Source organism: Mytilus galloprovincialis, chromosome 9, assembly GCF_965363235.1.
Source record: "Mytilus galloprovincialis chromosome 9, xbMytGall1.hap1.1, whole genome shotgun sequence".
NCBI lineage: Eukaryota > Metazoa > Mollusca > Bivalvia > Mytilida > Mytilidae > Mytilus > Mytilus galloprovincialis.
Window position 1 is genome coordinate 36,900,055 of NC_134846.1, and position 16,512 is coordinate 36,916,566.

A 16,512-nucleotide genomic window follows, 5' to 3' on the forward strand; every position below is an offset into this window, starting at 1 on the left:
AGGTCCTTATGCCCGTCAGACAGTTTTCACTTGACCTCGACCTCATTTCATGGATCAGTGAACAAGGTTAAGTTTTGGTAATATCTCAGATACTACAAGCAATAGGTCAGTATATTTGGTGTGTGGAATGATTGTAAGGTGTACATGCCCAACTGGCAGGTGTCATCTGACCTTAATCTCATTTTCATGGCTCAGTAGTTATAGTTAAGTTTTTGTGTTTTGGTCTGTTTTTTATACTGTATGCAAAAGGTCAACTCTATTTGATGTATGGAAATATTTCATGATGTACCTGACAGTCTCGCAGGTTTTATTTGACCTTGGCCTCATTTTCACGGTGCATTGCTCAGTTTTAAGTTTTTGTGTTTTGGTCTGTTCTCCATTAACTATAAGCAATAGGTAAACTATATTAGTTGTATGGAAGGACTGTAAGCTGAACATGCCTGTGTGGCATGACGGTTCATTGGTCAATGTTTAGTTTTCTTAGTTAAGTCTGTTTCTTGGAAATTATAGCAATAGGTCAACTATATTTAGTGTATTGAATGATTGTAAGGCCTATATGTATTTCTTACTTGGTTTATATGACCTTGACCTCATTTTCTTAGATCTTGTTAAAAGCTTAATATTTCGGACTTATCAACATAATATCAATGGTAGGTAAAGAAGGCGAGACATTTCCCGTGTGCACTCTTGTCTATATTTTACTGATAAATGGAGATAGTATTTTCACATATTCTTTCTTTTTCAAGGTTAACCCTTTTCAGTCATGATCAATAACTTTTGTCAATTCTTCATTGATTTTTTTCTGGAACTATTATACTAGTTAAGCTTAGTATAATAGTCAAACTTAGTATAATAGTCCCAGATTTTTTTTTTATAAAATTTGGACAAAAGCTTGTTTTTGACTAAAATACAGCATCAGGAGCAAGTTTTGAAAATTTTTATTTTCATTTTCCATATTTTACTGAACAATGGATTTATTTATTTGTACACTTAGAAAATATAGTCTAGGGTTAAAGGTTGATACACATCAAAGATCATCAAATAGATTCTACTTTGTCAAACCTCCATCTGAGAATTTTAAGAAAAAAATGTATAATTAATGCATGAATCACACTTTTGGAAAATATGTTTTCATTTGAGTATTTTTCAGATAAATTGACTTTTTTTACAGTAAACATTTACTGACAGTCTGGGATTGAATTGTTTTGACAAGATAAGTTTGTTATGTTTGATAACCTTCATGGATTAATTGAAGCTAATCTACAAGATTTAGAATTAGCAACTAAAGAGAAAGTTTGACTCTTTATTTTAAAATTCTGTATTTTATTGATAAATGGAGCAACTTTTCAGTCTAAATTATTAATACATTTACACTGACAGCAGATAAGAGGTCCACTGAGAAGTGGTCCTTTCGCCGAGTGACATGCATAGCGACGACAAGCTTTTTGGAAAGGCAAAACTTGTATTCATTTGGTAGGGGAGATAATTCTATACAAACAACAATCATGTGACTATTTATTTGAAAGAATTCTTCCAAATATTGAACTATGGCATAGGCACTGTCAATACAAGGAAATTAAAAACGTGAAAACTTTAATTTAATAATCAAAAATGCCTGAACAAATCACAGAAACAGGAGCAACCTACTCCAGAGCGGTAAATGTTCTAAAATACCCATATTTATTAAACTGTTTAAAAAAGGACAAGTCATTACATTGTCATTGATGGATTATACCTCATTTGTTCCTTACCCGATTAACAGATTATTTCCTTGTTTCTTCAAACTAATGTTTACAGTATTTTATTGGTGCATGGAGTAGTCAGGTTTTGGCTAAAAAAATTACAATGGGGGAAAATAATCACATACAAAAACGTGAATGGAGTAACAATAATACCAAATTTAGCTGTGTATTAATACCAATTTATAGCAGTAATCATAAACAATTTAGTCAATTAACAATTAAAGATAATTATCAAATTGATAAAAAAAAATCATATAATAATTTTCCAACTGTCCAATCTTAAATCATATATTTTTTTTGGTATAAACTTTAAAAAAAAATCTAATAATTCATCTTGGAATTAGAATAAAAATTGGGTGTGAATGGACCTAGAGGGTGGACATGTGAGGTGTGAACGTGTAGGGTGGGAAAGGTATTGGAGGCAAATGGACCTGATATCTAGTTCTCTGTCATAACACAATCAACAGATTTCTGTTTTGGCTGCCACAGTGCTGGATAGCAGCTGGGGGTTTGAAAAAAGAAAGGTCAAGTGTATAACAGAAGTGTAATTAAAGAATGGGAATGTAAAAATCAAAGGTTCACTTCCAGAAACACAAGTTCAGTACCTGAGGACCCACACCTATTGCAATGAACCCATGACTGCCTACCAAATATTGCCAAATGACAGTATACTTTATCATAATTTTGTGCATTTTATATAAACATACCGGTAGTTGTTATGACAAAGATAAATTAGTTCAATTCCATAATGCACAGATCAGAAATCATATCGCATGCATATTGAAACCAGAGACAGAAGTACTTGAAATAACCAAATATTGTTATGGCTATATAATTATGATAGTGAGTGACCGAGAGAATTAACTTGTTGGTATTTTTCCTCATGATGTGGAACATTTATGAAAATTAATTAATGTTCTTAAATGTATAATCATATTCATAAAAATAGAAATTTCCTCTAATTATGTACCTAGATATCAGAAGATGTGGTATGAGTGCCAATGAGACAGCTTTCCCTCCAAGTCATAATTTGTAAAAGTAAACCATTATAGGTCAATTACATGTATACTTAGCCTATAGACAGTGGTTTTCCCATCAAGACATGTAAATGTATAGCATTAATTTGTAAAAAATAAATTGCAGATGAAATCGAAACCAACTCCAAATTAAACATTCGATCATGCATGATTTACTGTAAAATTACACATAGTGAAAACAAATCATATGGCTAATATTTTAGATAGCTAGTGGTACATGTATATAAGTACAGTTATTTATATATACATTGTTTATAGGTCATGACCTTAGAGTCAGTAATTAACAATCATAATTAATAGTGCAATTAACAATACATTTTTTTTAATTCCAGGTTGGTTTGATATACATATTTAATCTAATTGTTGGAACTGGTGCCCTTACTATGCCAAATGCCTTCTCTACCTCTGGATGGTTACTTAGCCTAATTACTGTGATTTTATTGGCCATAATAAGGTAATTAGTAATGAATAATTAAATGGTTAACTGTATTCTTTCTGGGTCAGCATATATATGATATTTAGTCCAGTCAAACTAAGATTTAACCTCAAACTAATTGCAACAGAAAGTGTTTTAGTTCTTATCTATAGCATTATGCCCTTAATATACACAGAAAAAAGTCCCATAAAATCTAACTTGAGGAAAACTCAAAATCAGCATTTTAATTTCTTATGGAAATTAACATTGGAAGGGGAGATAACTCTGCAAAAATTGAGTCTTTTTTGGTCAGTTTTTGGTTGATTTTCTTGAAATTTTTGTAAAGTATGATATTTTGATGGGGTTATAAGTTTAACTTAATATTTGACTAAATTATATAATCTTCTGCTCGTGAAATGTACAACAACAAAGTGTTATTGTTAGTTTTATTTTTTTTGTGCATTTTTCATTAAAGAAATTGCAAAATTGAAGCTTTGTGACCATTTTTAAAAAATAATGTGAAAATTTGGTATTGTTTATATCTGTATAGTATTTTTTTCAGCATCTTACTTGTCTAAAGAAACTTTAAACCACAAAAAGAAGAATACATGCTTAATTATTTTTATTAAATTTGAGCCTTCTTTACCTTGACATGTTGAAAAAAATCAATATTTAAAATGGTCAAATAATGAATTATGAAATCTAGATTACATCTTGATAAAAGATATGAAAACACCTTTAGAGTTGTTTGTTATACTCTAAAGACCGCTAAAAAAATCAAGAATCAATACATTCTGATGAATAGAAGCGGTAAAATTATAATTTTGTATCCATCTTTATTGATATTTCTGGTCCGAGACCACAATTATTTCGTAGTGCATTTCTGTTAGAACTTAAATGAAAATTAAAAAAATCCCACCTGCGCTTTCTCAATTAAAATTTTACAGTGTGTTGTACTACTTTTGGGACAAATTATATCAAAATTATAGAAAACTTCATCGGCTCTAGAATGTATGGTATTGATTCATTGGCGGATCCAGGGGGGGGGGGGAGGTCTGGGGGTTGGAACCCCCCTTTTTGTTTGGCCGATCAATACATTTGAATGGGGACATATAATTGGAACCCTCCCCCTTTTTAAAATGGCTGGATCTGCACAGGTTTGTGATTTCAAGACTCATGATATTATTTGAAGGTCTAATTTTCCTTAAGAAATTGTCTGCAAAGAGACCTCTCCTGACAGGGAGTTATAAACAAATAAACAATACTCAATAGCTTTATTTATATTCAGTAAAGTCACAAAGATCTAGACATAGAGCTTGAAACGAATACTTATAGTACATAAACACAAATACAACCACAGCATAAATGTACAATCATACAAGTAAAAATAGCCTAATATTTAATAAATTCTTAAAGTTTAAAAAAAAAAGTACTATAAAACATAAATGTTTCATTAAACTATGCTAATCCTGCTTATTTTTCTGTTATTTCAGTTATTTGACAGTAACTTTTGTTACAGAAACAATGGCCATAGCTAATGCAAAAATCAAGATTGGACAGAGGGTTTGTAATTATAAATTTTTAATTGGGTACCATCACACTAAATTGAGTAAGTGCTTTGAACTAACTCTCTCGTGAATTTAAAAATAAAAAGCAACCCAAAAAATAGTTTTAGAAAATGCAGAACTGAATTTGAATATGACATTTTTTTGAAGGTGCTTTTCTAAATAAAAAAAAATAATATTAAGTGAGAATAAACATGGCAAGCCTAATTTTAGGCCTTATTTTAACGGAAAAGCATCCACATACAGCATATTAAAGGGGCACTAGCTGTCAAATTCATGGTCACCGATTTGACTCAAATTCTCATACATGTATTTGATTTATAACAATGTAAAACATTTATCCAAACTATCAAAAGTCTAAAATAAACAGTTTACAGAGCATGGGGTAGATAATATATAGGTTCGTTTCGTGTGTATTTTAGTCCAGACGCCATCTAATTAACTATCGATTTGACCTCATATGACCATATAAGCGATGTAAACATAAATAAAGATATGAATAGATTAAACCAACACATGCAATTAGATTTTTATAGGTGTGTTTGATTTTATTTTATAGATTAAAAATAGATGTTTCTCATTGTTTTTAACCGTATAAGAATGATTTTATGTGCATCGAATTAGTAATCAAATGATTTACCATAGTTTCACTTTCATTGTTGACATTCTTTTTCTTTAAATAACCAGGGGTGTGTTTGGATATACGCCTGAGGCGGCCTATGGTTACCCATAGGTACCTATGGTTTGATATTTTGTGTATAAAATATCAAACCATAGGCCGCCTCAGTCATATATCCAAACACCCTCCAGTACACGTACAATGCATGCGTTGTCAATCTCTAGCTAGGGGTTAAATTGAAGTTCACATGAATACGGATTTAAAGAGGTTGACTCATTCACTTGCAAGTGAATGACTAATTATCAATGTTTCTTAGCGTAATTTGACAAAATTGAACCTTTTTTGGCGGCAAAAAGCGAATTGTTATTTCACTATTTCACTTTCATTATTGATTGAACAGAAAAAAAATCAAACTTTAGATTTTTTATGTATCTCGTAGCTAGTGCCCCTTTAATATGATGGTCTTTTATGTCTTATGATTTTGTTTGACACTGGAATCAGACTATAAATATACATGCAGACAGCATTTAACTGTTAATGTACTTTCATGAGAATTTCATAGTTATTTGTACTGAGATTTTTTTAATCTTTATATTCCACTTTAACAAAAGAACCACAAAAAACTTGAATCAAATTTTGCAAGATTATAAGATGATATTGATACTCTCAGGCACTTCAAGTGTGCTAGAAGAGAAAGAAATTAGGAAAATATATACGAGAAAACAAAAGCTTGCAATCATAATGTACATTTTAAATACAACTATGAAAGAGATAGATAATGACAAAAGATAAAAAAATAAAAACTATATATTTTTATGTTATTCAATAGATAGCAGTAAACATGGTCAATGAATCGTATGAAGATGAAACATCAGAGAAAGAACCACTGCTAGGAAATTCATCCACAGGTAAGAGAGAAAAAACACCACTAGCAAATTCCCCAGCAGGTAAGAGAGAAAAAAACACTTCTGGGAATTCACCTGTAGGTAAGAGAGAAAATAAACACTGCTAGAGAATTCTTCAGCAGGTAAGAAAGAGAAAAAGAATTTATCAGCAGGTAAGGGAGAAATAGCACCTGCTTAAGAATTCACCACAGGTAACAAGGACAAAGCCATTGAAAATAAAAAAATCTGTTGGTAAAAGAAAATCATGGCCTGGTAAAAGCTAAAAATAAATAACCTTGCATAAGACAGGATAATAATATAGTGAATTTTTTTGTGGAAAAAAATAAGTATGTATAGCGACAAACAAAAATGATTGGTCAATCAGCAGAAAACTCCTGACCTTCTGAATATTGAGGCATCCCAATATCGAATAGTAGTCAGGAACTAGTCTCCTTAATCGCAGAAGTAATAAATCCTAACACATTAGATATTAAAAAGCTAGATCTTCAATTTAAAGACCTTACAATATCTTTCAATAAGCAATATAAGAGTTGTTTTTTTTTTATCTTTATTCCAGAGTTCATGTGAGTTCAACTTATTGCACTTGCAGCAAATCTCAACAACATCTTATAAGAATCTATTACAGCTAGTCAAATTAAGTTTCTGTTTTTGATTTGTTTATTTTATCTTTTACAGAAATATTTAACAATTCAGTTAGTGATTTTGAGATTACAGAAAGAGTTGAACTGGTAAGAATTTTAATGATTTAGAATATATAAAAAATGGTGCTGGATAGATATACTGAGTTTAAAAAGAAAAAAAATGATAATCCAAGAATCATACTAAGATCTGCAAAGTAGATAACTCATGTGGTTAAAATATAAAATAAGGAGATGTGGTATGATTGCCAATGAGATAACTATCTAGCAGAGTTTAAATGAATTTAATGTAAGCAATAAAAGGCTACTGTTCAGCCTTCGCCAGTTAAAAAAAAATACTGTATAGTCCTCTGTGATTGGCCCGACATGACAAATGTAAAAAATGAACTAGAAAGTTAACAGCCTGATTTATGTTAAATAACATTAAAGGAAGAACAAATATAATATACAGCAACACATGACAACCACTACACCACAGGTCCTTGACCTGGTACAAGCACATACAGAGGTTGAGAATGTTTGGATGCCTAAGCCTATTATACATTGATGGGTTGCTGTCACTTTTAGAGTTCAACTCTTTATGGTAATAATTTATTTATTTTAGGGTCAAATGGCAGCTTTATTTTTCAACAGAGGTAAGTTTGAGTCTTATTTGCCATGTTTTTTTTGTGTTCTTTATTTACTAAGTTATTTCGAGTGGAGAAATCATGTACTGGGGGTTATAGTTGAATCACAAATTTAAATGTTCAACAAAGTACAAATTTTATATTAGCTAGTATATATGCACTCTTTGACAAAACCACCAAATCAAATCAATTAGAATGCATTTTTTCCCTTACCCACATATTGTTTTACCAACGAAATCTATATTTATTACAATATCTGAATTGTAAGAACAATTTTAGTGCATTCTAAATTTTATACATTTTGCTTGTTTTGATATCTACAAAATTTAAAAGGAAATAAAAAACTTGTCTTAAAAAGAAATGGACCAACTGAAAAACAACAGTACACAAGTCACAATAAAAAAAGTTAAAAAACTGAGCAACACAACCCCCACCAAGCACTGGGGATAATCTCAGGTGATTTGAAAGGTTTAGCAGATCCTGCTCCACATGTGGCTCCATTGTGTTTTTTGCGTATGCAAGTGCAAACCTAGTGGCTTACAGACTAAGGAAAGGTTCTGAAGATATGTGGCTGGGTTTAACACATTAATTGTATGGTGTGATGAGTTATTTTCTGTTTTCATAGCTAATAGTTTAAAGAAAGAAACGCTTTTTTTATTTGACATCCCTGTATACCATTGGTATCCACTAAAGGGAAGTCTACCAGCACGAAATGTGGGAAACATTGGTTCAGCAGTACTTTAATAAAAAGAAAAATAGTCAGATAAAAATATGAAGCAGATCAATAAATGCTATTATAATTCATAAAGCTATTGCATTCATTGTTTGATTTCAGACTGTATTTCAACAAGCAGTTTATGCTGTCTTTCTATGCACACATTTATTATGATATTATTACGTAAGCATTTCTGTATTGGCCTTGTTATTGGGCAGAGGCTTGCTGTATTGGCCTGGGGAGAAGCCGAAGGCCAATACAGCTGGCCAAGGACCAATAACAAGGCCAATACAGCTGGCCGAGGACCAATAACAAGGCCAATACAGAAATACATGTAATAGTATCTTTATTAATTAACCACAGTGTTACAATATGTTTTTAATTTCATTTCAAAAGAGATAAATATTTTTACCTTGAAGTGGAACTATCCAAATCTCAGTTTGTTTCTTTTTATTAGATGCAATACATAATGATCTGGTGCTGTTTCCAGGTGTCTTCTCATCTGATGAATTTTCTACCCTTTTCAGTCACTATAAAGTGATACAACTTAAATTTAGGCGCAACACATAAATAGTAATTGGAAAGGTACTGCAATTGTATGTGTTATGCAGAAGCTAATTGTAAAACGTGAAATTATGAGGTCGTCAAGAAATGAACTTTGTGATAATCTACTCGTTCTCCAAACCTGAAATAATTCCATCGTCTGCTTTCAAAATACTTTTCAAAAGAATGTGACCATCTTTAGCCTGAAATGAATGCCATACTGACATTTTCAGCATGTTTAAGATGACTAATGACACCTGCGTCTTCTAAACAACTGTTTACTTTCAGTTTGTGTTTATCGTGACTTTCGATGTAAAACTAGAGATGTTCCGAAATCCTGCATTTGTGTCAACTCGGCCAGTACAGAAAAAAAAACTATATTGGCCGAGATATTCTGTATTGGCCAAGTTTACACCTTATATTGCATAGGCAGTTTTCATCATATTAAGTCCAATAACAGTGTAGTTAATTAATAATATATATTTCAGTTGGTATATTTCTGTATTTATGTTAGGTGCTGTATTTATATGGAGATCTGGCTATTTTTCCTGTCTGTCTATGTATACATTTATTATTTATTTCAGTTGGTATATTTCTGTTTTATATATGTATGGTGCTGTATTTATATGGAGATCTGTGTTTGATATGTATACATTTATTATTTATTTCAGTTGGTATATTTCTTTTTTATCTATGTATGGTGCTGTATTTATATGGTGATCTGGCTATTTATGCTGCAGCAGTTCCTAAATCTCTCAGGGATGTTATATGGTAAGATTTGTACACAGAGTTTTAGCTAGTCAGTCATATGAGACACAATTAGAATTTCAGTAACCAACTTTAATTCTTTTTTGTAAAATCACTTGTTAGTTAAATCCCTACTCCAGCAAACAAGAAAATAAAGAATAAATTGACAATCTTTAGCAGACTTTTCATTTATAGGATATCAAAACAAATTCTATACATTAGGCAGTTAGGTATACATGCAAGATTATAACTTCCCCTCACCCATTTCTTTGGCCTCAGAAAATAAGTTTATTTGTCTCATATATTGTAGAATGAAAGTAATCTGTAATTAATTAATTATTTGGCCGTACCAGAATCTAAAGAATCGTGGGTTATTTCTTTGTTTTCGTACCCCAAAATGAAAATAATGTCACATCATTGGTTGAATTTCTATTGTTTATGACATTTTTAACCAATCACAAAGCTTTGGTGTACACTTTAGAAATATTACCCAGAATGCAATAGATTCTGAAACAGCAAATTGTTTGGTTAAAATTGGTATTCCAAATTCTGTAAAGTAAAACTAGAGTTATATATATTTTATGCCTCAGCATGCTCTGTAATTCATGATGTTTTTATAAAAGAAAACAATGCCTTAAAATCAGTGCTAGAATGAAAAAAAAAATCCATTTCAATAATCTTTTAGTACAGTCTTGGGCTCTTTTCACAAAAAATCTTACAACTAAAAATGATCATGATTAACAAATGTTTTTTTTGTAAGATATTTTGTGAAAAGAGTTACTGAATTTCAAAATTTTCTGACTTAAAAAAATGCATAAAATATTTTTAATCATGGATATAAAACAACCGACCATCAACCATTGTAGATGATTTATAATTTTTTCAGTACATACACGTTACCATCTAATGTATCCTGTAACCGTACATTAGGAGAACGTGATATATGTTGGAATAGTCATGGTACTTCACGACTACAAGCTTACAGAATTATGGTGGTAAGTTGAATACATTTTAAATGTTGCGTTTGCAGTGACAGAATGATTTTTATACCCCACCTACGATAGTAGAGGGGCATTATGTTTTCTCGTCTGTGCGTCTGTTCATCCATCCGTTCGTCTGTTCGTCCGTCTGCTGTTCATCCTGCTTCAGGTGAAAGTTTTTGGTCAACGTAGTTTGTGATGAAGTTGAAGTCCAATCAATTTTAAACTTAGTACACATGTTCCCCATGATATGATCTTTCCAATTTTAATGCCAAATTAAAGTTTTTACCCCAATTTCACGGTTCACTGAACATAGAAAATGATAGTGCGAAGTTCAGGTTAAATTTTTTTGTCAAGGTAGTTTTTGATGAAGTTGAAGTCCAATTAACCTGAAACTTAGTACACATTTTCCCTTTGATATGATCTTTCTAATTTTAATGCCAAATTAAAGTTTTGACACCAATTACACTGTCCACTGAACATAAGAGTTTTAAACAATATGATTAAAATCATAAGTAGATAACTTCTACAATTAACACTTAAAACAATAGCAATAAAGTCAGGAAGATAAATCATAATATATTTAACAATAAAACTAAAACAATATAAATAAAACCAAGAGAAGATAACTCTAAACAATATAAATAAAATCAGGAGGAGACAACTACTACATTTATCACTAAGGTGGCAGAAACCAGTTATTTTACAATAAATCTTTAGAATTTCATGGATTTATGATTTTATTTTCTTGAAAATTCATTCAAGCTTATATACAAATAAAATGTATGGTTTCAAGGAACTGAGATGTTTGCGTGCTTATGTAAATATATAGAAAACCTTAAAATTTGGGTGTCTGTCCAGCATGGAGATTTTAAAATTTATAAATGCATTGCAAATAAGGCAAAAAATGTGATACTCTGATACCAATATAATTCTCACACGCAGAATCCTTCTATTAAAAAGCTGACAAGAATTCCAGGCAAAATTCAAGAGACAAAGGATATTCAGTGAATTAGAGCCTTGTCCGAACCTATCCTTACCATCAAAATCTCAAGATATTTTTGTTTACATAAAAATGAATTTTTTCCCCACTTTGATTGGATGCCGTCAAGTGACGAGACCACAATTTTGACATCTGATTGTACCCATCTGTAATGGAAATCCCAAACCTGTGTATGCAACTACTTACTTGTGTAGTACAATAGCCTAGAATTTACATTTATTTATTTTTTCAGTCCACATGATGCAATTATATACCCCAATGCTTAACTATAACAAAATTTCTGGGTGGGACACATGTTCTGGTACACCAAAACTGGTACCTGCCACCTTAAACAATATATGTAATACCAAGAGGAGATAACTCTTAACAATATACGTTAAATCAGGAGGAGACAATTACTACATTTATCACTAAAACAATATACGTTAAATCAGGAGGAGACAATTACTACATTTATCACTAAAACAATATAAATAAAACCAAGAGGAGATAATTATAAACAATATAAATAAAATTAGGAGGAGACAACTTCTACATTTATCACTAAAACAATATAAGTAAAACCAAGAGGAGATAACTCTAAACAATATACATAAAATTAGGAGGAGATAATTCTTAACAATATATTAAACAATATAAACATATCAAATTTAATGTAAATTAAAAAAAAAAGGTACATTATATTATAAAAAGAAATAATTAATTACATGGAGGAAAAAATGTATGTTTTAATTTTTTATTTACAGGCTGTGTTTATAGTGTGCTTAGGACCATTTACATTCTTTAATGTACAGAAAACAAAATACTTACAGATATTTACTACCATTACTAGGTGGCTAGGTATGTATTTAGACAGATTTCATTTATCCTAAAAAGATGAATAATGAAAAACAGTTTGATGCATTATTTTACAGAATTGAGAATTCATCGATTTAATTAAACAGCTATTGTTTCTTCATTTACTTTGGAAGTCATTCATCTTATTAATCAGTGTGAACGGTGATCCTATTCTCTGGTGGTATTTAATCTCTTGAAAATATTATGGGAACACGCAAAACTCAGAGTGAAAAGAACAAAGCCATGGTATTTAATAAAAGCTGGTGAAAAACTAACAAGTCCAAAAAAACTCTTGGAAACTGATGAGAGATACACAAAACCCACCAAAGATTACCACAAGTACTCCAGAAGAATTTGCAGATCCTGCTCCCCAAGTAACACTGTCAGAAAGGTCCTCCTAAATTTTCTATTCTTTAAAAATTGAAAATGTCCTGTCATAAATTCGTAAAATAAAAATTAAAGGATGTGGTATGATTGACAATGAGACAACTCTCCACCAGAGACCAAATTATAGGTCACTGTACATCAACAATGAGCAAAACCAATAACCCATAGCAAGCTTTAAAAGGTCCATATATGACTAATGTGAAAACAATGCAAATGAGAAAACTAACAACCTGATTTATGGCTAAAATTGTTTTTGATGTAACAGAGTTAATGTTTTTGCCATGATATGATGTGCTCAGCATAGCTCATTATCTCGTTTTATATGAAGATATTAAAATTACCCAAAAAACCTACAAAATACCTACTTTGAAACACTACTATTGAGATGAAATTTTCTATTATACTGTAAATTGACAGAAATTTTTGCATTTTTTTCATTATAGCGAAAATTGCATTCAAATAGGTTTGACAAAAATAAAAATATAGAAGTTTGATATTATTAATTCATTGTCAACTTCAATAATAAATGCACAAAAAAATTTCATAATTTACAAATCTTGTTGTCTAATTCTTTTGAAAATATTTTTTGCTTGCCAATCAATAATTATTGAGCTATAAGTTTTTTCATATTTTTTTCAGCTTTTATACTTATGATTGTCTTAGCAGCCATCAGATTAGAGAAAGGCCAAGGCACAGGTCATCCAGTAGTTGCAGACTTTTCTGGAATACCAAATCTATTTGGTGTTTGTATTTATTCATTCATGTGTCACCACTCTCTTCCATCTTTAATTACACCAATCAGAAACAAGAAAGGATTATACGGGTTAATATTTAGCGATTTTACCCTCATATTAGGGTTTTATGCGCTTATATCATTTACAGGAATATATTCTTTCAGTCATTTAAAGGACCTATATACATTGAACTTTCTACCAGATGACTGTGATCCTTCAAGGTCAGTGACAAATGTCAAATTCTTTGAGTATTTTTTGGCATTATTTCCAGTTTTCACGCTAAGCACGAATTTTCCAATTATTTCCGTAACTTTAAGAAACAACCTAAAAACAATGTTTTACAATGAGGAGAGACCATATTCTTGGTTTGTGGACAAAATTGTTTTTCCAGTAGCTGCTATTACACCTCCAGTTATAGTTGCAATAATTACCAACGAGGTGGAGTTTTTAGTCGGCATAACAGGATCTTATGCTGGAGCAGGGATCCAGTATGTCATTCCTGCAATTCTTGTATACTGTGCGAGAAAAGAAGTGACAAATTTTTCTCCAGGACATGTTAATCCTCTAAAGTCACCCTTTAAACATGTTGCCTGGGTTATTTTTGTCCTTATATGGGCATGTATATGCATTATATTTGTAACAGTAAATCATATAATTAACAAAAAATGATCAATATTAGTGACTAGTGAATTTAATATATTCTTACACTTATATATATTATACTTTCTGTTCTAGTTTTTCACTCATTATCATTATTTTACATATAAGTTATTTATTACAGAGCATTTCATAGACATTAATTTTTACACATATAGACAATTTACATAAGTCTTTTCCAATAACGTTTTTTTTTTATATAATATTGCAAAATGTTAAGATCTCTTTCATTGGAAAATAAGTATCTAAATTCTGAATTTAGGTCATTTATGCTTTGGAAGGTAGAAAACAAATGTTTTCCTTGTCAAAATTTCACAAAATTGGAAATAAAAAAATTCAAAAGTTTTAAATCATATGTCCATTAAAAATACAGGTAGATTATTTGAAGCAACATGTTAAAAGACCTTTTTCAAAAAAAAAAAGCAGACGTCAACAATTCATTTCTACACTGCCATTTTGAAATTGAGGTAGGTTGGGGTCTTAAAGTAAAATCACTAAAATGTTCAGATGATTTGCCAAAATATAGTTCATATACTGTGGATTCATTATAATTCGTTGGATACCAATTTTCCTGGGTTTCGTGGGTACAAGTGTACCACGAATTCAAATGTTCAACGAATATCATATTTTCAATAGGCTTTGTATACAGAAATTGGCAAAACCACGAAATTAAATATCCACGAATATGCAAGTTTTCAGCAATCCACGAAAATTGATACCCACGAAAATAAATGAATCCACAGTATAATGCTTTTTTTTTCGAAAATAGAATTTAAAGCATGGATCATAGAACTTTTTCAGCTTTAGGTTGGGTAGTATTGTCAGATATTGTATAGATTACTCATGAAAACTAAAACAATTCTGTATGTTATATACATAAAGAAAACAAAAGGACAGATAGCTCTTATAATGTGCTTTCAGAAAAAAAAATATAGTCCCGAAGTGAACTTTAAAAACAGAGATTAAACAAAAAATAGTCTTCATTGAGATGAACTGCATTCTTCTCACAAAATTTGCATATTTCATTAAACATAGATTTCAAAATTTGCATATTTCATTAAACAAAGAACCAAATATGCATATTTCATTAAGCATAGAGAACAAAATTTGCATATTTCATTAAACATAGAGAACAAAATTTGCATGTTTAATTAAGCATGGAGAACAAAATTTGCATATTTCATTAAACAAAGAGAATTAATTTGCATATTTCACTAAGCATAGAGAACAAAATTTGCATATTTCATTAAGGGACGACATCAAAAGATCAATGTAAGATAAAAAACTTAATTCAAATAGTTTGGGGGTGGGGGGGGGGGGGGGGGGGGGGGGGGTTGAACGGCTGCAAGATTTGGTTATCAGACATTGATTTTTACATATATCCATATGGGTCAATCAATTTTTCCCAAATTAAGTTAAAAGGGGGGTGGGGGGGGGGTCAGTGAAAAAACTATGTGAATTAAGTTTTTTATCCTTCATTGAACTTTTGATGTCGTCCCTAAACATAGAGAACAATTGTGATCTGCTAATTTACATTCCAAAAATATTATAGATGCCCAATGTACCTTAATTTTAAACATGAGTGCAATACAGATTTTGCAGATGTGTAGACACAGAGGCATTAGTTTTATTTTATTTCTTGTTGAAATATAAAAAAAATATGGAGATATTTTAAGATTGATAATGAGACAAATATCCATCATAGTTCAATTGAGGTGGATGTTGTCATGCATATTTTTGTTATTTTTGTTATTATTGTCATAATGTTGTTAAGATAATGTAGTTCAAATAGATTATATGAAAACAATTGATGTATTGTGTTTGATTGAAATGAATAATGGAATTTAAATTCATTTTCAAGTTTGAAGGCGGATATTAGCTTATGCTATCTTTATCATCACCTAGCACATGTCATCAGTATAGACCTTCTGTACCCAGAGTTCAGACACGCTTGTATGAAACGTATTGTCCATAGTTATTTCTCATTCGTCTTAAATAATTAAATAGCAATACTGAATGGGCATATATGGGTCTCACAGGTGGCAACCTTACATAAACCTATGTGGAGAAGATAGACATTATTTGATTTTTCTGTAAGCTTCATTATATGTTTTATACTGAGATGCATGTGTTCCATAGCTTATAGTGTTTTTTTGTCTCCACTGCTATGATAGTCACAGTATGCTAGACATAGGTTTTATAACAACCTAGACTATTTGTTTAAACTTTAAAGCTTTACATCTTAGAATGTAGAAGACCTGGATGATTCTTACCTTTTGTGAAGATATCTTATGTTAAGAAATATTGGTCTGGGTTATCTCCATAGTCCTTGACCTTTTCATGGTTCATTGACTTCTTCAAA

The 16,512-nt window shown here is 30.7% G+C and overlaps 1 protein-coding gene across 2 annotated transcripts; it reads left to right on the plus strand.

Annotated features, from left to right (window-relative positions):
• Positions 1 to 1,523: 1,523 nt before the first annotated feature.
• On the plus strand, positions 1,524 to 14,572 carry LOC143044935 (transmembrane protein 104-like). Of its 2 annotated transcripts, XM_076217196.1 has the most exons (10): positions 1,524 to 1,656; positions 3,112 to 3,233; positions 4,688 to 4,757; positions 6,208 to 6,286; positions 6,959 to 7,011; positions 7,526 to 7,556; positions 9,477 to 9,576; positions 10,439 to 10,547; positions 12,282 to 12,375; positions 13,399 to 14,572. In XM_076217196.1, exons 1-10 carry the CDS (start codon positions 1,612 to 1,614, stop codon positions 14,160 to 14,162), a joined length of 1,467 nt encoding a protein of 488 aa, XP_076073311.1. In that variant the 5' UTR covers positions 1,524 to 1,611; the 3' UTR covers positions 14,163 to 14,572. The 2 variants fall into 2 exon arrangements, with proteins under 2 accessions (XP_076073311.1, XP_076073312.1); XM_076217197.1 differs by lacking the exons at positions 1,524 to 1,656; positions 3,112 to 3,233 and having other exon boundaries at positions 4,704 to 4,803.
• The last annotated feature ends 1,940 nt before the right edge of the window (positions 14,573 to 16,512 follow it).

What these genes read in the sequence shown, in the direction of transcription:
- LOC143044935 (XM_076217196.1), top strand. Translation starts at nt 1,612, where the DNA reads ATGCCTGAACAAATCACAGAAACAGGAGCAACCTACTCCAGAGCG. An exon ending in AGCTTTATTTTTCAACAGAG is followed by an intron (nt 7,557 to 9,476) that starts GTAAGTTTGAGT and finishes TATTTATTTCAG; the next exon opens with TTGGTATATTTCTTTTTTAT. An exon ending in TACCATTACTAGGTGGCTAG is followed by an intron (nt 12,376 to 13,398) that starts GTATGTATTTAG and finishes TATTTTTTTCAG; the next exon opens with CTTTTATACTTATGATTGTC.